This window comes from Tamandua tetradactyla, chromosome 23 (genome assembly GCF_023851605.1).
Source record: "Tamandua tetradactyla isolate mTamTet1 chromosome 23, mTamTet1.pri, whole genome shotgun sequence".
NCBI classification, from domain to species: Eukaryota; Metazoa; Chordata; class Mammalia; order Pilosa; family Myrmecophagidae; genus Tamandua; species Tamandua tetradactyla.
This window is the reverse complement of record NC_135349.1, coordinates 33,389,518-33,411,458: the sequence shown is the minus strand read 5'-3', so window position 1 is coordinate 33,411,458 and position 21,941 is coordinate 33,389,518. Positions and strand designations below refer to the sequence as shown.

The 21,941-nt window shown below is 39.1% G+C and overlaps 1 protein-coding gene across 4 annotated transcripts in view; it reads left to right on the top strand.

Annotated features, from left to right (window-relative positions):
• Window positions 1–21,941, top strand: part of DCTN5 (dynactin subunit 5) — a 37,802-nt gene that overhangs the window by 5,292 nt on the left and 10,569 nt on the right. Inside the window, exons 3-6 of one of the 4 annotated variants that reach the window (XM_077141539.1) lie at window positions 7,078–7,196; window positions 9,596–9,707; window positions 14,426–14,528; window positions 17,605–17,696. In XM_077141539.1, coding sequence (XP_076997654.1) covers window positions 7,078–7,196; window positions 9,596–9,707; window positions 14,426–14,528; window positions 17,605–17,696 — 426 coding nt within the window. The other 3 variants (XM_077141543.1, XM_077141541.1, XM_077141540.1) reach the window with 3 other exon arrangements.

Sequence of the window (21,941 nt, the reverse complement as noted above, 5' to 3'; positions counted from 1 at the left end):
CAACTATTTAAACATGTAGAAACCATTTTTAGCTTGTCGGCAGTCCAAAAACAGGCAGTAGACTGGACTTTTCTAGTGGGCTCTAGTTTACCGATACCTTCTTCAGAGTAATTTACAAGGTCGACATGAGCTTGGTCTTCTGTTCCTGCAAAAGCTGATCTGCTAACTTTTTAATATTTTCTTCATGCCATGTTCCTAATTCCTATATCTGTTATGCCCACTGAAAACTCTTATATTCTAACATTTTAACATTTTCACAGAGGTATTGTTCTTCCTTTAGTCCTGAAGCTGTCTTCTTGTTGAAGAAATTCGTGACAAAGCCCAGCTAGTTGCTCCTTTAAATGATGTGTGTCTACCATATGATATGATATATTGTTCTATAGTTTAACCTTTTACTGCAGGTCTTTATATTTCTTTATGCGGCTTTGAACCACTGTCTGGTGTCTTTTTGTTTCAGTCTAAAGAACTTTAGCATTTCTTGTAGGGCAGATCTACTGCTGATGAACACCCTCAGTTTTTGTTTATCTGAGTATGTCTTACTCTCTTCCTCATTTTTTTTTAACATTTGTACATTTTGAAATATAACATATATATGAAACACTAAATTTCAAAGTACATTTAACAAGTAGTTATAGAACAGATTTCAAAATTTGGTATGGTTTACAGTTCCACAATTTCAGGGTTTTCCTTCTAGCTGCTCCAGGACACTGGAGACTAAACAGAAATATCAACATAATAATTAAGCAGTCATACTCATTTGTTAAATCCTAACTTCTGTGCTATAACTCCTCCTTCTCCTATGATCCTTCTCCCAATCTTTGGGGATATTTGGATTGTACCCATTCTAACTTTTTTCATGTTGTAAAGGTATATCGACAAGAGCTGATTGATGTAGGAGAAACTACCCCTTCTGGTTTTAAGATTTATCTGGCCTAGGAACCATCTGAAAGTTTTAGGTGTCTGAAAAGTAAACTTAATGCGTGTAACTTTTGTAGGGCTCAAATGGAGCCCTGCGTGTTCTGGAGGGTTAATAGAAATGATGTTGGTTTGGTTTTGGTAAATGGTGGCACTTAGCAATATCTAGCTTAAGCTTGCATGAAAGTAGTCTCCACAGTAGCCTCTCAACTATTTGAACTCTCAGCCACTGATACCTTATTTTGTTATATTTCTTTTCCCCTTTTTAGTCAGGAAGGCATTGTTAATCCCATGATGCCAGGGCCAGGCTTATCCCTGCGAATCATGTCCCACGTTGTCAGGGAGAATTTCACCCCTTATATCATGCCCCCGTAGTGGGGAGGGTAATGATTTTCCTTGCAGTTGGACTTGGAGAGAGAATGGCCACATCTGAGCAACAAAAGAGGTTTTCCTGGAAGCAACTCTTAGGCGAGATTATAGGTAGTCTTAGCTTCTCCACTACAGAAATAAGTTTCATAAGGGCAAGCCTCAAAATCAAGAGCCTGGCCTATTTCCTTGGGAGTCCCTGCTGCTTAAGAGAACACTAGGGCTGTCCCAGATGGGAAAGTGTAACAGTTCCATATTTTTCCTCCAGTCCCTCAAGGGACTCTACCAATACTTTTTAATTACCAGCTCACCATTGTCTGGAATTTTTCAGGTATTATTGAGCTATACAGAATTACAAGTCTCATTCCCATTTTGGTCTCCTTATGTTTGGATTGTTTAAATGAGCTTTCCAGATAGGTTAATTCAGATTGTGTTACAGAAAATTTACATTCTAGACCCAATAAACCTCTTTTCCTCTGGCCTCTTATGATTGATGAAGCTCTTGAGTATGTACGCTATCATCTTTCACACTGTATTCTAGTTTTCCTTAGTTCCAACCAGATGGGCTTTATTTTATCTCCAGTTGAAGCCTGATCTCTTTTGGTTACTTTAACTGTTATTGTATATAGCGGTATTGACTTTCAGAGTTGCTGAGCTCCAGCTCTGAGTCTTAGGTGTCACTGAGATACTCAAAGTTTCAGGGAAATACCAGCTTATATACATATAACTTTGTGTCTCAGAATCTAGAAATACACTTACAACTTCAAACTAAGTATGGTTGCTATAAGAGCTTACAATCAAGACTCCAATTTTCTTATAAGTGTTTTCTGAAAGAGACCATAACATATTTGTTCTTTTGTTTCTGGCTTATTTTGCACAACACATTGTACCCAAAGTTCATTCAGTTGGTTGCCCACCTCACGACATTATTCCTTTTCATAGCCGCACAGTATTCCCATGTACATACACACATATCACAGTTGGTCTTTTGGCTACTCAGTCATTGTACCCTTCGGTCCACCCCATCCATTTCCCCTTCATTTTTGAAAGAGAGTCTTGCTGAATACAACATTCTTGGCTAGCAGTTGTTTTCCTTTAACACTTTAAGATTTTTCAATGTGCTGCCCTCTTATGTCTATGGTTTCTGATGAGAAATTGTCAATCTTGTTGGGTTTCCCTTGATGTGACATGTTGCTTTTCTCTTTCAGCTTTCAGAACTCTATCCTTGTCTGTTTGCTGTAGGTAACATAATCAGTATATGACGGGGTATATTTTTCCTCATGTTTAACCTTTTTTAGTGTTTCCTGAGCTTCCTGGATGTACATATTCATGTCTTTTGCTAAGTTTAGGAAGTTCTGTGTCATTATTTCCTTGACTATTCCTTCTGCCCCCTTCTCTCTTTGTTCTTCTGGGACTCCCATAATGTATATCATTAGTGTGTTTGATGGTGTCCCATAGCTGTCTTAGACTATTTTTGCTTGTAAATATTTCATTTTTCTTTCTGCTCCTTAGCCTGACTCATTTCAGTTGTCTTGTTTTCAGGTTCACTGATTCTTCTGCCAGCTCCATTCTGCTCCTGAAACCCTCCTCGGCATTTTTCATTTCAGTTAATGTGATCTTCAGCTTCAGTAGTTCTGTTTGGTTTCTTTTTAAAATTTCTAACTCTTTTATTACACTCTCATATTGTTCATTTATTGTTTTCCAGATATCCGGTTCTTCTTTCTCTACTTTCTTTCACTTCCTTAAGCATTATTAAGGTCGCTTTTTTAAAGGCTTTGTTTGGTATGTTCACTTTCTCATCTTTGTGGGTGTTTTCTGGATTTTTATCTTCTTCCTTTGGCTGAGTCATTATTTCCTTTTTCTTTGTCTTGTACTCTTTTGCTGCGCACTGTACATTTTAATATTTTAAAGTGTTAACTCTGGGATTTACCCCCTGAGACATGTTTCTTAGTTTTGTAACCAGCTGGTAAAAAGACAGAAATTTTCTTGAGCTTCAGCCCTCCTATCAGGAAGATCTGTCCAAAGTGAATGCACTGTGCAGGGGTTTCCCTGACTTACTCTGTCTTGTCCTGGGCTTTTACTTGTTAGTGTTTTCGGAGTTCCCCTGTGTTTGGTCATCCCCTCTTTCCCAGGGGACAAACCTCCCTTTCCCAGATATCTGAAGTCAGCAGGCCTTCCATCCCAGGCTGTCAACCTCTATAAGTTTTTACAGTCCTTTCATTGTCTCATGCTGTTTTTGCCTGGAGGGCAAGTTCTGGTAGGAGGGTCACCCCTGGGAGGACTTTCCCAATTCAGTCTTTCCCAGCCAAAACAAAGCCTGGTACCCACAAAGGGCGTGCAGACTGACTGCAACATGCCCTGTGTATGTGTGTGTGGGGCAGGGATGAGGGTTGTCAGAAAGGGCACCAAAACTTCTTTAATGGCGCGCCAAAGCTGAGTTTCCCTGGCCAGCAAATGCAGACCTAAGGAACTTTGCCCCATAGCCCTGAGGAAGTCCTGCATCTTTAAATTTTCACCACCTCCACCTCTGTCCAGCACAGGTTGAAATTGGCACCCTGTTCTGAATTCCCTAATCCAAAGCTGTAATCAGTGATTGTCCATGCCCACCCCTCTTCTTGAGAAAGAGGAATTTTGTGTCCCTTTCTGTCAGCAGCAGATAGCCAGGAACTGGACCCTGTGGCAGCCTGCTATGAGAGTGGGTAGTGGGCACCATTAGCCACAGTGCAGAGAACAATTTACAGTTCTTTACCTTAATTTATCAGGCTCTTCCTCCCAGTATTCCCTGGATGCTGTACAGCATTCTTATGACCTTGAGTTTCAAAATAGTTGCTTCAAATGGTTCCTGCCTGTTTAATAGTAGTTTTGGTGCAGGAGTCCCTATTCTGCCATTTTACCCAGAAGACCCATTCATTTATCAATTTGAGGAAGTTTCCTTGTATTCCTAGTTTGCTGAGAGCTTTATCTTGACGGGTGCTGAATTTTGTCAATTCTTCTCCAAGGATATCTAATCTCACTGCTTCTGTTCCACATTGTATTAGAGGTCCCTGTCATCCTTTCATCTCTTCCCCAGGCCTTCTCAAGCTCTCAGCTGGCTGCTGAGGCAACCATAATCGACCTCCTGGTCGATCTGCTTCTTGTGCAAGTCCATCAAGAGCAGGAGATCTGACCAATTGCACTTCTCTAGGCACTGATGGGCTATTTCAGTGCCCTGGACCTGGCCCTGCAACTTGGTCACCTCCTGAAGTAGAAAGTGGCCAGAGGAGATGCTCCAGTAATTGAAAGCAAGGAAGGTGTTCACCACCAGCAGCCTCACCAACACGAGGAAGTGCAGGCCATCTGCCTGCCTGCTGGCCTGGAATCCTGCCATAGGGCTGAACCTGGCCATGTGTTGGGGCCTTGCCCCAACACCTGCAGGCCGTATAGGCCTCAGCTGAGCTGACCCCAGAACCCTCTAGAGGAGTAGGTGTGCTGATGCACTTGCGGACAAGCTAGAGAAGGGGACAAGACTGCAAGCTGCAGAATACTCCACCCCAATCCCACCCCAGCCCCACATCTGGCCCAAGTATGTTCTGGAGGTTGTTTTTCTTTTTTTCCTTTTTTTTGTTCCAGTGCTTTTAAACCCGACTCTACACCTGAATTGCCCAGTTCGATAAGTTTTGGCTAATATATATATATCTGTGCAGCTATCACACCATAATCAAGATTTAAAATATTTCCATCTCCCTGAAAAGTTTACTTTGTGACCCTTTGTAGTCATTCCACCTTCTACCCTCAGCCTGAGGCAAGCACTGATCTAAAACTAAAACAAGTTAGCTTTGCATTTTCTAGAGTTTCATATAATTACAATCACTTACTTGTATGTCAGCGTTCTTTCACTCAACATAATGTTTTTGAGATTTTCCATGGTAATTAGTAGGTTAGTAGTTCATCCTTTTTTTGTGGCTGAGCAGTATTGTTATGAAACTTTTAAAACATGTGCAGAAGTAGAGAGAATCTGTAATGAATCCCCATGTACTCGTCCACCATTCATCAGCTTCCACAATTAGTAATATTCTGACATTTTTGTTTCATCTCTATCCACCCCAGTCCTGATGTGTTTTTTGAGGAATAGGGAGGGATGAAGATGATGGGGACTAGAGTATTTTAAAGCAAATTGCAAGCATTGTATTATTGTACCCATTAATAGTACAATATGTATTTTTAATATTTAAAGAACTTAAAAAAATTGAGTATGGTACCATTATTGTGCCATTAAAAAAAACAAACATTGATTCCCTAAGATCATCTAATTCTCATTCCCCATTCAGTCTTTCCAGTTATCTCAGAATGTCTTTTTATAGTGGTTTGTTCAAATCAGGATCCAGGCAAGGTCACATATACATTGGTTGACATCTCTTAAGTCTCTTTTATTCTGTAACAGTTCCCTTTCCCTACCCTCGTTTTCTCCCCTGCCATTTATGTATCAAAGAAACTGGATCACTATTCTGTAGAATTTTCAGATTTCTGAATTTTGCTGATTATATCCACACGGTATTGTTTAATGTGGTCTCCATCCCCTGTCTTTACTCTAAATTGGTAGAATCAGAGGTTTGAATCACATTCATCTACCTCCCATTCATCTCTCCTTCCCACCTTCACAGGTATTGTCTAGATAAGGTCATACCTCTTTTTACCTTGATCCACTGCAGCCATCTAAGAGGTCACTTTCCTTCCAGTCAAGAAATTGTCTCCTCCATTCAGACTCCAGACTGCTTCAAGAGTACTATTTTCAAATGAAAATTCAGTTGTATTAATCCTCTGCTTCAGATCTTTCATTGATTTATTGTATTCTCTAACAAGTAAACTAAAGCTTCTTTGCTCAGTAGGTATAGTTCCTTAAGAGCTGGTCCTCTTTACTTTTTTTTTTTTTTTTTGGCATGGGCAGTCTCCGGGAATCGAACCCAGATCCTGGCATAGGCAAGGGAAAATTCTGCCACTGATCCACCATTGCACCACCCCCTTCCTTACTCTCTATAGCTGCAACTCCAGTCATTTGCCTCTCTTTATTCACTGTTTACCACATTTATTCAATGGATGTATCTGGAATGCCTAATTTTTACAAAGCGTGAGACATTAATTTCCCCAAACTTCTGGGTTGTGATACTCAGTTACTCCAGGCAATATCTGGGGAAGCAAGATCCCATATTCTGTAGTTTGGCATTTAATCTGAGTTCAGAAGTTGGGGAGGGATCAGAGCCTTAATGGGTCCAAAGCTTGTTAGGTTGAAGATAGTCAGTGGTTTTAGGAGTTAAGACAAAGGTGAGAGCAGCCAGGAATCACTAAGAAAGCAGCCGAGGCTTAGGGGTGAGATTGGAGGGCAAGAAGAACTGAGAGAATCTAAGGAGCATATAAACTAGGTCTGCTACAGGTGCTGTCAGTAAAAGTTTGCTTATTCAATGCATCCTATTCATGGGATATCAAGGGCAAAATGTGTGATGGGCTGGGAAAATCTGTAACATTACGCAGTCAATGGCATGAAGACAATTGTCTTTTTACCTTAAAAGTTACCCCTTTTGGGCGGGCCACGGTGGCTCAGCAGGCAAGAATGCTTGCCTGCCATGCCAGAGGACCCGGGTTCGATTCCCGGTACCTGCCCATGTAAAAATAAAATAAAAAAAAAAAGTTACCCCTTTTGACAGAACATGTAACTCAATGGATCAGAACGTAATTCTCATAACAACATAAAATAACTATTAACTGGGCTTTTTTGTTGTTTTAAGATATGGTGGTAATTTCTTTAAATGTGCTGTTTTATAGACCATTGTAATGAATGACTGTATTATCCGAGGAGATCTGGCAAATGTTAGAGTTGGACGCCATTGTGTTGTGAAGAGTCGTAGTGTCATAAGGCCACCATTCAAGAAATTCAGCAAAGGGTATGTAAACTAACTACCTTGTTTCCGTTTGGGGAAAGATACCGTGACTGAGGTGTTAAGTTGTGGCATTGTTTGGAGTACTGGGTAAGAGTTTGCTGTAATGAACACAACTCTGGAGGTGATTGTCTTAGTCAGAGATGACTGTTGCCAGAAACAGAATCTGCTTAAGCTAACAAAAGCAAAAGGCACTCTGATTAAACAGGCATAGGCACACATGATGGAGGCTAAGGATAGAAAAAGGAATTGGGCCTCACAAGGGACTAGAATATGGAACTGGACAGCTAGCCAGAATCAAGATAGCTGTTCTTTCTACTATTTCTTATTTATCCTTCGCTCTACATTTTGCTTCTCTCTCCCCTCTCAGAAACTGGCATTATCTGCCCTCCTTGCTTATTGGGCCAACTTTGCTGTTTCATTTCTTTATTTACATAACTTTTCTATTTAGGCTTTTAGCAGATACCAGCTGGAATTCTAATAACTTCATTCCAAATTCCAGTTGGTTCTGCTTGAGTTTAATACCTACCTGGTCTAAACAACTGTGACCCATTGACCCCTCAGTGGGAATAAGGATTGTGTTCATGGTGGTATTTTCTCTGCTTCTCTTCCCCTCAGTTTATTGCCCTCCTGGTTCCTACCTATGGCAGTCTGCATTTCATCTGCATTTATTGAGCACCTTCCTCATGCCAGCCACTGGATTATAATGTGGACATGTAAAGATGGATAACAGAGTTCTTGTCCTCAAGGTTCTCAAAACCTAGCAAAGGAAACAATTACATAAACAATGGCATCTGTATAATGTGATAAGTGTTGTCACAGCAGTATGAACAGTTAATCATAGAGGCATACAGAAGGGAGCAGTTAGCTCAGACTTACTCTGATACCTGCTCTGCCTGGCCTTTGAGGAACCCTAAGAGCATATCTACAGAAATACTCCCACATTTCCCACAATGATAGTGTGCTCCAGGCTTTCCACCACATTTAGGAATTGGATCAGGGAGTCCTTGTAAATCGTTCATATGAAAGCATTGCTCATGAGTGCAGAAGGCTATTGGTCAGAAACCAGAAAACATGCGATCTTCTTTTGAGATTTCATACAGTGACTGATACTCTGCTAGGGTTTTGGTTTATTTTTTTCTTCCAGAATTCTTGACATGACCCTCTAACAAAATTATTGCGCTTGACATGATCCAGAAAATGTACTGAGAATGAATAAGGAGTTTATTGGTAAATAGAGGGATGTGTAAATAGAAATAATCTGCATAAATATAGAAATATAAAGGCCTGAATGAATAGAAAATGAATATGGATCTCGCCCCCCATATTCCAGTACCAGAAAATACTGTAAAATTTGGAAGTTTTCATTTAAATTAAAAGAATTTGCAATACTACTATAAATTGTGATATTAAGGGACTCACTGTTCCACAAGGATACAGATGGAAAATACTAATGGATTAAGAAAGATATAAGTAAATGATGACAGATATCATCTCTGACAAAATATTCCTGATAGAACACGACACAAAATGGAAAGAACTGGTGAGCTTTGAGCTATTTTATATTAGTTCTAGTCCAGACATTTTATGTCCTAAGGTACTGAAATTACTTGTGAATGTGATCACAGAACTACTACTGTCAGTGACCTTTAAGGAATTCAGGAGTATGACAGCAAAGTCAGTAGTTTGGAGAAAGCTTGGCTAACTTTTACCCATATTTCAAGTCTGGACTTAAATACCACTTTCAGACCTTCCCCAAGACCGCAGTCTGGATAAAGTCTCCTTATTAAATGCTGTCATAATTTGGTAACACTTATCACAATTATAACTAGTTACTTATATAATCATTTATTTAGTCTTTTTTCTTCACTAGACTGGAAACTTCTCTAGGACAGTGATTGTCTCTCTTTTGCTCACCATTTTATCTCCAATTTCTAGCATGGAGTCTGACACTTAGGAGGCACTCAGTAAAACTGGGGAATGAATAAATTTTCAAAATATTGGGGGCTAGAAATTGTAGCTCATGAACCTGATGTTAGTTACCTGAAATATTATAGAACAAATGACAAAAAAAAAAATGTCATTTGTGAACATTTTCAGAAGAAGCAGGAATGAGTAATCATTCCTTAATTTTTATTTAATGCTCTCTTAGCTTTGAAGATCTTGCTCCTTCTGCCTTGCTGTTTCCTTATACATTTCTTTGGTCCAGTGTTGATGATTTTGAGCTAGTAGTCTTATTTTCTTCAACATAATAGAATTTTTGTAGCCTGAAAAACCTTTTCTTGCTGGAAACAGTCTTATTAAGATAGAATGATGGGGTTGAGATTACAGTCTGTACAATTCTGCAAACCTTGACCAAAAGGACATCACCTTGACCTTTCTTCATTCATCTTTTCCTTCTCTAGTGTTGCATTCTTTCCTTTACATATTGGAGACCATGTCTTTATTGAGGAAGACTGTGTAGTCAACGCAGCTCAGATTGGTTCTTATGTTCATGTTGGCAAGAACTGTGTGATTGTGAGTATGATGACTCTTCAGCTGGTTTATCAGCCTCACTTCGCTTATAATTCCCATCCCACATCTGAAGGACCCTGTTTTTGTGACAAAGCTGGGTAATAATAGCTTCTGGTTTTCTGAAATTGGGTCTTTCTTGCTTTCTCTAACATTAATGATAATAGGTAATTTTTGTTAAATCTCTTCCATATGATGTTTAAGTTTTTCTCTGGGTTAATTTTATTTAATCCTCACACCCATCCAAGGTTTGTAGATACTGTTATTATCCCTGTTTGCAGACGAGAAGACAGTCTCCCAGATATTAGGGGTTTGACAAGGCTAGTAAGTGATGGAGCTTGGATTTGAAGCCAGGTAGAATAACACTATATCATCTACTTGTTGCGTTACCTCAAGGATCTTTGAGTCTAGTGAAAGAGGGGGTATCTTTTTTTTTTTAATTTTTTTATTAATTAAAAATTTTTTTTTAAATATGACAACAAAGAAACGCAAACATTCTTAACATATTATCATTCCATTCTACATATAAATCAGTAATTCACAGTATCATCACATAGTTGCGTATTCATCATCATGATCATTTCTTAGAACATTTGCATCAGTTCAGAAAAAGAAATAAAAGACAACAGAAAAAAATTCATATATACCGTACCCCTTACCCATCCCCTTCACTGATCACCAGCATTTCAATCTACTAAATTTATTTTAACATTTGTTCCCCTATTATTTATTTTTAATCCATATGTTTTACTTGTCTATCGATAAGTTAGACAAAAGGAGCATCAGACACAAGGTTCTCACAACCACACAGTCACACTGCGACAGCCATACCATCGTACAATTATCTTCAAGAAACATGGCCACCAGAGCACAGCTCCACATTTTCAGGCAGTTCGAGAGGGGGGATCTTAAAGGTGAGTCAAAATCAGCCCAGTGTACAAGGGACAATAAACATTTCAGGAAAGGAATTGACTTGTGTAAGGGTCAGAGTTACCCAAGAACATATCTTTAGAGGAATGTCAAGTAGTTCAGGGTGATTGAGATGCAGGCGCAAGTGGACTCTGTGCTCAGTAGAAGTTGTGAAACACTGCTCCACCAGAGCTTAGGCTCTGTGGTTGGTTTAACCCGACCAAGGCCTTCCAACATGAGATTTCATGCTGCTTCATAGATGAAGAGCTTGATTTCTGTTGGGATTTATGAGAAAATCCTGGATGAGAATGTTAATGATCATAGCTGAGCTGCCTTAACGTTTCGGGAAAATGTTTGCTACATTTTAAATTTGTATTTCAAACTGGGTTCAAGGAAAAGCCAAGGCCGTTTTCATGGTGTTGTTTTTTATGGCTGCTCCCACTAATATAGATAGCTCTCTACCCTAAATGAAACTCAGACTCTAAAAAGATCAAAGAAAAAAAAAGCTATGCAGTTCACATTCCAGGAGGCACAAAGGCCCAGCAAAGATGAACTGTGCAGTTGAGAACCAGGTTTCTTGGAAAAACATTCAAATCTGACTAGCTATTCAGAATTAAGGAAAGTGGCTGTTTTTACCAAATATTCTTACTCCAGAAGAATTCCTTAGTACCTATTAGAGACCAAAAGCCTTTGGTTCAGCCTGATATTGATGAATGGAGGAAGATAATAACATAATCCATCCTCTTCCCTCACTCTGACCATTTGACAAAGTTGGCCTTCTTAGCCGCTTTTTCTTTTTCTTTTTTTTTTTTCTTATATTTTTCATGATAAAGTGAAGACCCCACCTTGGGAGCCTTGTCCTTTATCCCTAGAACAAAGGTTAAAACCCAAATTTTATTCCCAGTGCCTAGAGAATTCTAGTCCTGTTGTCATGTGCTCTGCTTGTTTTTTATGGGGGGTGGGTGCATGGTCTAGGAATTGAACCCAGGTCTCCCACATGGAAGGCGGACATTCTAACCACTGATCTATCCGTGCGCCCTATGTTCTCTTCTTTTTGTACCACTTTTCAATGTATCGGTTCATGATGTAGTTATTGCTCAGTTCTGGTAATACTTGTTGAGCCTTTACAAATTCTCACATGATCTCAGTAGAAAGATTCTTCTGGAATTCCAGAACCTCAGAATTAACAAGAAGTCTTTTAGAGTCTTGTCCACATAACGCCCAGATCCTTCCAAAAGCATCTCATGCAGTAGTGTAACTTCTTCTCTGTGAATATGTGAAGTGGTTGATGTTCATCAGAATTCATCAGAATATTATAAAGCTATTTTATAAAAAGCTAACAAGCTTCTGAATTGATGCAAATGTTCTAATATGCAACTAAGTGATGATATTGTGAGTTACTGATTGTATATGTTAATGTTTTAGTTTTCGTTTGTTAAATTTTTTTAATTAATAACTAAATTTTTTTAAAAAGCTAACAAGCATAATAATAGGTACTGTTACTGTGATATGCCTTTTAAATTTTTACCTCTCTGATTCTGACAACGTCCCTGCAGATTTGGTGTCACATCCCATTTCACAGAGAAGGAAACTGAGGATCAGAGATGATAAATAACTTGCACAAGGATCTGTAGGTAGCTGTTAGACAAGCAACATCACTCCAGTTCCTTCCTTTCCTCTCTGAAATGATCTCCACGGAGGAATAAAGAATTGATTTCAGCTTTTGAACTCCTCAGCTATTGCCAATCCATTCACTCCTGACAAGCACCTGCATTTTTTTTTCCTGCTATTTAATTGGTCAGTCTATTCAGAATACTTCGGAAATCCAGTTAAGCATCATTTCTCCAAGTGGACAGACTGGCCAACTAGTGGCCAAATCAGGTGCCTACAGGCTGGGTGGTGGCTTGTGGTACATAGCGCAAAAATCCATTTCCACTCCTCTTTTCCAAGACCTTTCACCTAGAGATCCCTATTTGTGTATGTTTCAGTGTTATGTGGCGCATTGTGTTTCCTTTTACTTAGTGTCTTCTGTGCTTAGTCTGAGGTATCAGGAGCTCAGGCATCACAAGAAGTCTTCAAGTTAATAACAGTTTGGGAGTCACCAGAGTATTTGGCCAACTGCCATATTTTTGAAATTGTCAATATCAGATAATCCATGGAAGAGAACTTGACAGGAGGAATGAAGAGCAGTAGCCATAACTTGCTTTTGAGCTGAGGATGTTGTGAAATATTGCACTCTCTACGCAGCTAGAGACAACTTAGCTGGCCACTTGGGAAAATCTAACATTGGAGGTGTAAGCTTTTTAAAAAATTCATTTGACAATCTACCCTTTCCTGGAAAAACATATTATTTGGTATTAATGTATTAATGTATTAATGATGGGAAAAATTTGAACACAACCAAATCAAAATTTCATTCATGTTCTTTGGTAAATTCTGAGATCTGGACAAGTTAACATTGTCCTGGTATTTGTAAAGATTTCCACATTCTCAGCCAGGTATGTTTTAGCTGTTTATCTGTCCAGAACACAAGTGAACTTACGGGCCACTGGGATTTTGTAAATGCAGCCAGTAAAGACTAAAACTTTGGTTTACTCAGCAAGAGTCTGAGGCACAGCATTAAACTGAAATACAGAAATTTTTTCTTTCCCTTAACCCTTGAAACAGAGGAGTCTCCCAGGTCTCATTTCTTATCCACAAAATGCTATAGGTGGGGTGCACTGGTGGTTCAGTGGTAGAATGCTCGCCTTTCATTAGGGAGACCCAGGTTCAATTCCTAGACTGTGTACCACCACCATCATCATCATCCCCCAAAAATGCTATAGGTCGTGACAGAATTGAAAAGTGATGTTAGTGTGTAAAGTCAAGCATTAAGTTCAGCCCATACCTTCAAATAACTGCTCACCTCTGGAAAAACAAATGAACCATAAACTCCATATCCAAATGAATTTGTCAAGGCTTTTCCAGTTGGAAATCCAAAACAACCTTAATCTGGGCGGGCCATGGTGGCTCAGCAGGCAGAGTTCTTGCCTGCCATGCCAGAGACCCGGGTTCAAGTCCCTCTGCCTGCCCATGCAAAAGAAAAAAACCCTTAATCTGGTAGGTACAAAAGGGAGTCTTTTGGCAAATATAAGCCACGAGTGCTGAAGCAGGTCCTAATTTTATGTGTAAATGGTTGTAGGAGTTCAAATGAGAATTAGTCTCTGTACCTTTTCTGCTTTCCTCTGACACATACACTCTCAGACAGATTCTTTCCTCCTGGAAACAAGATGGCTGTTGTATACTTCCAGCCTATCCCCTGGAACTCCCAGTGGAAAGAGCTCCTTTTCCCAATTGTCCCAGTAGAAGCCCTGAGGTTGAAATTCTTCGAACTGTTTTGGCTTATAGACTGATTCCTTAAACCAGTTTTTATGGCCAGGCTTGGGATTGAACTGTGATGGATATAGGTGGTTTCCCAAAGAAAATATAGATTCTTTTATCAGAAGAAAGGGAAGTGGATGTTGGACAAACAAAACAACAGATGTCCACTAAATCAAATCAAAGAAAAAATTAAGCAGAAATCTCATAAGGCCAAAATTCATGTTGTCTGTAATGCCTTGGATAACCTGAACTATTCCTGGCATATACCCCCTACCCCCAACCAAAAGCACATAAACACACTCACTCACACCCGTACCTCCTCTTTCTGTCACTTTCCCTGACTGTTATATGATACCATGAATGGAGAAAATATAAAATTCCTTCCATATGGCAGACTAGACTACTTTTACTCCCATTTCCTGATCTATTTCCTTTTAACAAAATTTAAATTTCAGGGGCGCCGGTGTGTGTTGAAGGACTGTTGCAAAATTCTTGACAACACGGTATTACCACCAGAAACTGTGGTCCCACCGTTTACTGTCTTCTCAGGCTGCCCAGGTAACTATGGATGTTGATTATTTTTATTTTAATCTACGTACAAGTCAATATTTTTCATCACAAAAGTAACGCATGCAGTTACTTTCCTGACAGATATGTTGGTCCAGCTAATTAACAAATTCTCCTGCTTTTAAATAACTAGAAATGCTATCTAAATTATAAGAAACATCTTTGAGTCACAAAAAAATAAGGGAATTATCAAGGATTAAAAACAAAGAGGAAACTAAACCCAAGCTGTAAACATAAGAAGGTTGATGCCTTCTTTGTAAGAGAGTGGTTTAGGGTTCGATACTCAAGTGAGGATGGGAGATAAAGCCTTGGATTCACAGATAACTGCAAGTCAAACTGAGATCCTTGAGTAAAGCAAGTACCCTCGAAGGGTTATCCCTTAGTAAAGGATGATGTTGAACAGTCTGCCTGCCAGCACAGGAAAAGAACAAAAAAGCACATCTCTCTTGGTCTGGGCTCTGGGTGGAAAAAGAAAAAGTCTCTCTAAAGGATTCTTACTATGGGCTTACCCTCTCATGGCTTGGGCTTTCATTTATCCTTCCTGCATCATCCAGGAATCCCCAAACTGAAGAGTAAACATAGAATATGATCTGAGACCAGTGCTACCTCTAGGACATGTGACAAAGCAAGCATGGTGCCTCTTAACCTTGGCTGACAGAATACCAAAATGAAAACCCCCTGTGAGCTCAGAGTTCCAAATTACAAAAAGCAAGGAAACAGAAGTAACACGTGCTCATCTCAGAAGACTTGGAAGGTACTGAAAGGCAGAAGGAAGAAGAAAACCTCATATTCCCCAACACAAGGCATCTACTGCTAAAGTTTTCCTTACAGACTTTTTTATTCTACATATTGTTTTACACAGTTGAAATCATATAGCATGTACGGGGTGCATCCACAAATTCACAGATGGAAGACAATATGAAGAGAGAGGTTTGACAGTATATGGTATCTGCTATTGGGTTGTTTAATTGTTTTTCCCAAATGAAAATCTAATCACTCAGATTAGTGAATATGAGTTTCAAAGATGTACAAAATTATTACTCAAATTCCCTGGGGATAAAATTGACCATTATGTTGTTTCACACATCTCCATTTTTGGAGAGGAGGAGGAGGAAGAGACTTTTGCTTAGTAGTTCTCCCCATTCTGGATTCCAACTGTGAAAAAGGTTAGCTGTTCTAAGTAAATGCTGGATTGGAACAATCCTAATGGTTGTTTTAAGTGATTGTCAGACATGTGTCTGATCTGAAGTGAAAAGGATATTGTCAGTGAAATATCTTAATCTCTTTGAATTTATTCAGATTCCTTGGTACCAATTTATTATGCGTATTGAGCATTCTTGACAGAAGGTAGAGAAGTACTACTTGGTTTTCTATCCAGATAAACACTTTTTAGAGATTATAACAGGGGATTCAAGCTACAAACAACTTTAAAAGCATTGTATAAATGAGGAAATTGAGATCTAGAGAGGTTGGATTGTCCAAAGTGTCAGAGCTGCTTAGTGGAAAGCCTTGAGTAGCACTTTTTAGAGTCCAGTAATTTTTACAGTGTGCCAGGATACTTCCATGTTTATTTTATGTAGTTTCACCAAAAAATCCTAATTATCTAGTATTGACATACTCCATCTTGTAATACAGAGATAGGGTCACAGGAAGACTGGCACATTCTTAGATGGCTACACAACATGAAACTGAATAATGGAACAAAATGAAAGGCAAACCGTCCAGAAAAGATATGGGTCAGGAGCCAAAAACTCATCCTATAGGAGTCAGGCAAATAATGTAAATGATTGAAGTAAGCCTATCATAGCTATCTAAGAATGCAGACCTAATGTGAGATCTTATGATTCAAGAGGAGCCAAACATCTGAATTTTTAAATGTTGACTACTAATTAAAAAAGAAATTTTAAACACCTAGGCATATCAAACATATGCTTGCAAACCAAACATGGGATGCTAATTTGCAAAAAGTGCCTGTGAGAATTTTGTGGGTTTTTTTTTAAGACTTCTTTTCCCTGTCCTGGTATTTACATGTGTAAATGTGTGTGTTTATGTATGTATATGAATGTATAAGGGTGTATGTTTATAAAATATGGGTATATCATGAAACTGTTCACACTATTTAAACAGCATCACATTCTGTATGCTGTTCTCTATACTGTTCTGAAACTTGCTTTCTTCATTAATGATATATTTTGGACGTCTTTTTTTTGGTCAGTATGTAGAGATTCATCTCATTCCTTTTAATGGTTACATGTTTCTTATTGAATAAATGCACCACAATATATCTAATCAGTCCTGTAGTATCATATATCATTATAAATTTTACTTTGTTTTTTATTATTAGAAATTTTGCTGCAATGAACACTCTTCTGTACGTATATATATTTATGCAATTGGACAATATTATCTGTGGAATAAACTCTTAGAAGTTGGATTGTCAGGTCACAGGGTATGAATTTTTAAAGTTTTGCTAGATATTTCTAAATTCTCCTCCAAAAAGGTTGTACACTCTCACTAATAGTGTAGAGAGAGTCTCTTTCCCCGAAATTTTTATGTAATTGTCCCTCTTATCTTTCTATAGGCCATTTCTGTTCTAATCCCACCCCGTGATTTGTTGGTATCTAGCATATCTGGCGGGATATTTGGGCACTGAATTCACTTTCATTGTATGAACAGCAGGGCAGCCCTTGCCTCAAGGACACTCACCTTGGCTCACTCAGTAGGTGTTACAACAGAATACTGGGGTGGACAAGCCCTTCTTTGGAACAACCTCTAATATGGTCAGAGAGATTTTAACTCTTTAGGTCATTTAATATACTAACCTCTTTTACCTGGAATATAGTTCATCATTTGAGGAGCCTCCTTATTTGTTTCCCCATACACCAAAAATGTATGTCATCTAGAGGATGTGATCAGAAGAATTTTCTGTTAGCACTGAAGATGAAAAATGTAGCATTTAGACATTTATGACTTAAAAAAAAAATTTGAAAAAGCCCTTTGGGGATTTAAGCAGAAGTTGCAGGCCTTCCACCACACCACTCGGTTGATCACGTCTTTCTTTTCCCAGGACTCTTCTCAGGGGAGCTCCCGGAGTGTACCCAGGAGCTGATGATTGATGTCACCAAGAGCTACTACCAGAAGTTTTTGCCCCTGACACAGGTCTAGTGTCTCTGCCTCATGTCTTCAATTCATTTGAGCTCTTAGATGAACTTGGGGACAAAATGAGCCACAGTCAGCATCTACAAAGAGCTCTTGTGTTTTTTATATCTTCCACCCTCCTTTACTTTTAAATTCTGTAGAATTTCTCAGTCATTCAAGGCTCTAAGCTCTTAAGAATTTAGTAACAGAACATCTGGAAGAGTTGTCTCCAATGCTGTTCTTACACCTTATCTATTAACCGTCACTTCATACCATTATCTTCGGAAGACAGACTCATCTGTTCTCAGCACACTACTCGCTTGGTCCTCTGGAGGGATGGATCCTGCCTGAAGCAGAATTGCAGAGCAGAAACACTCTTCAAGCGTGAAGGTGGAGGTGTGCTGTTCGTGGCAATAAGACTACCCCCAGTGAGCACACATGCCGGTCACTCTTAGCTTCCCTGTTCCTAAAGCATTTGGCGGTTGCCACAATTGTTCATAATCCTTGAAAAAAGTGTTAGTGAATTTTCAGAGCCTTGATTCCTGTTGGACACCAAAACTTGAACATAAGTATGGCTAATGTTTCTTTTCTTCTCAAAATAATGCTAACTACCCCCAGGGTGGTTAATAGGAGACTTTCTCGCATTGTGTCCTAGAACCTGTGGCTTTCACTCAGCATCCCAGACTCTATTTTTGCAAAGTCTCAGATTTGATTCTCCATGTCTGGTAATCACTCCTTGCCTCAAGATATTTTGGGTATCAGTATATGCCTTATTTCACTTATTATTTATTTGATGTAGCATGTATTCGCTGGCCTAGAACCATTCAACCCACCCTGTATGTTCAGACCAAAATATCTGCCATGGGCCCAGTCACCACTCACATATATAGAAGTGGGGCTCTTAAAATCATCTTGTGGGCAAAGAGCCCCAGGTATTACGTGAAGTTACTAGTACCATTCTTACCACCTCCTTCTGGCTAATGATGCTGCCCTTCCTGGTCCTGCTCTGACCTCTTGGCTTAGGAAGGAAGATTGAGAAATGAGGAACTGAGAAGGTTGTTTTTGTTTTTGTTTTTTTGCTTTATTCTCTGATTCTGCTGTAAAAGAATAGGTTAGAACAGTTCAGCTTTGAAGGTTAGACGCTTAAAAGAAACTCTCAACTTAATATTGGGTTGTGGAGTTTGCTAATAAAGCTGAATGTAATCATCTCTGATGGTACAATGTAAAAACTGCTTTCTGGTTTGTCTTTTTTTTTTTATGTTTGTACATTAGAGATTCATACCTCGAACAAAACCTTTGAAGGTGATCATTCTCCAGATCTAGCAATGACTGCCTGTTTCCCGGGTGCTTGGCTGTGTGTTAGGTGCTGTGCATTGTGCTTTACATTCACTAGCTGGCTTATTTCTTACAACAGCTCTGTGAGGTTGATGTCATTTCCGTGTTATAGATGAGAAAACTCCAAATCATATAGCAACATGGCTGACCCTGGAGTCTGGCTCCACAGTGTATACTCAGCAACTCTTGCCCTGGAGAGGTGAGACGAGCTTACGCTTGAAGCACATCTCCTGTGTGACCTGTCTGATGCCTGGGTTTGAACCTTTCCCCAAAAAAGCTTTCTGCTTTTTGCAACTGAGTATACATTTTGTTGGTTAGCAACAAAAAAGAAGAGGAAGTGTTTTGTTTTGTTTTTTATTGTGAAATATATATACAAAAAAACAATAAATTTTCAAGAACATTTTAATAAGTAGTTGTGGAATAGATTTTAAAGTTTGGATTGGGTTACAATTCCACGATTTTTCATTTTTCCTTCTAGCTGCTCCAAGACACTGGACACCAACAGAAATATCAATGTAATGATTCAGCAGTCATACTCATTTGTTAAATCCTGTCTTCGCTGTTATACTCCTTTTTCTCTTTAAATAATATATATACATAAAAGCAATAAATTTCAAAGTATATCATAAAAATTAGTTGTAGAACAGATTTCAGAGTTTGGTATGGGTTATAATTCCGTAATTCTAGATTTTTATTTCTAGCTTCTCTAAAGTACTGGAGGCTAAAAGAAATGTCCGTATAATGGTTCAGTACTCATTTGTTAAACCTGACCTCTCTATATAAATCCACCATCATCTTTGGTCTTTCTCCCACTCTTTAGGGGTATTTGGGCTATGCCCATTTTAACTTTTTCATGTTGGAAGGGGCTCTCGATAATATGGAATAGGGAAATGGAATTAGTTGATGTTCTGGAAGGGCTGGCCTCTCTGCATTTCAGGACTTCTCTGGTCCAGGGACCCAACTGGAGGTTGTAGGTTTTGGAGAGTTAGCCTAGTGCATGGAAACGTTGTAGAATCTTATATAATGCTCTAGGTATTCTTTAAATTGGCAGGAATGGTTTTGTTTGGGGTTTGGCAAGCTATGATAGGTAGCAATATCTAACTGAAGCTTGCATAAGAGTGACCTCCAGAGTAGCCTCTCGACTCTATTTGAACTTTCTCATCCACTGATACCTTATTTGTTGCATTTCTTTTCCCCCTTTTGGTCAGGGCGAAATTCCCCAGATTTATACAGCTGATGTGACAGTGAATCTAGGCATTCTGGTTTTAGAACCATACTTTTAATCATTATGCTGTAATCCTTCTATAATACCTTTCATTGCCCAAAATGATGTCATCTGGCCAGTCCTTGCTGTGCAGGAAGGTGGGAAAGTGAGTATTTTGCTTTTCCAGGTAGACAGGAAAAGGAGTTTGGGAATGGAGATTGGGTGAACCGACTGACAGTGTCTACTGCAGGCAAAAAGCCTCATGTCCTCTCCGAGAAGACTTACTCCTTGCCTTGTGCCTCGTTTGTCTTGTAGCTACAATTGTGACCTGACTAGTTAAATGGGAGCAAGTTTCTTAGGAGAATTGCTTACAGCTTTTAAATGGTAACTTAAAATTCTGTACAATATGACTGGCATTCTGGAGGAATATGTAAACTAGATTAGGTAATAATCTTATTAGAATGCTTTGTGGCCAATGACAGAAATCCACTTTGAAAAGGGGTTTTATTGGCTTATACAACAAGTCATGGAAAGGTCTAGATTGAGGGGCAATATAATGTGAACCTTGGGCAAATTATTTAATATCCATGTGCCCTGATTTCCAGATTACTGTACAGTAGGAAAACATTAGCACTTACCTCATAGAATTGGTGTGAATAAAATGAGTTATAATTTGTAAACGTGAAGACACTTAGAAAGCACTTCATACGGAATAGCTGTGGTCATTGAGGAACAACTATATCTAAGACTTTAAACCCCATTAGGACTCTTTATTTTTTATTATGTCCTTTTTGCCTGCATTTTAGTAAAAGTATAGACTGGGCTGCTGTAAAAAAGAGGCCACCAAATTTCAGTGGTTTATACTCTTGTCTGAGGAGCTGGTTTCTCTCTCACCTGACTGCAGAGGTAGGATACAGTCCAGGGCAGGTAGGTGGCTCTGCTCCGTGTTGTCATCCAGGCACACAGAACCTCCTGTCTTGCCCCATGGCTGCACTTAGGTACTGGGAGGCTCTAAATTTAGTCTCTAGTCATGCAGTCAAAAGTCTGAGAAAGGAGATTCTGATAGTAGAAAGGAGAAGGAAAGAATAGGCATTGGGAGACGGCAAGCAGCTTTACCTGCCTCTTTGTTGCCTTCCTTTTCTTTGTGCAAATGAACTTTTCCCCTGCATTGGGAGATACAGTTGCTAACAACTCCAGGGTTACATCCTCCCAACTTGGTGACCCTGAAAGAAAGGTTTCTTTTCTTCCAGTTTGTTTGTTTGTTTGTTTGTTTGTTTTTTACATTAGTAGGCACCGGGAAACGAACTCTTCCAGTTTTAATTTAGAAAATCCCAGAGAAAAGTTCTCAGTAATGTGTTGTGAGTCACATGACCTCTTGGATCAATCACTGTGGTCAGGGGTGTGCAGCCCAATCTGGATCACAACCTTTTCCATCCTTCCCCCACTATAAAAAGGAAACAGTTTCATGATTGCAAGAAACAACATGCTGGAAAGACAAAAACAATGGCTACTACAAACCATAAGTGAGTCTATAATTATGTGCTGATACTGTTTGAAAGTGTGTTGACAAGCATGAGTAGGTGTCCAAGGGAAGACCGGCTGGACTCTGTCTCCATGGTTGCTCTGGCCCCAGGGACATTCTGTTACCTTGTTTTTTATTTTATTTTTTATGGTGAAAAATAACATATGTACAAAAAAGCAATAAATTTCAAAGCACACTGCAACAG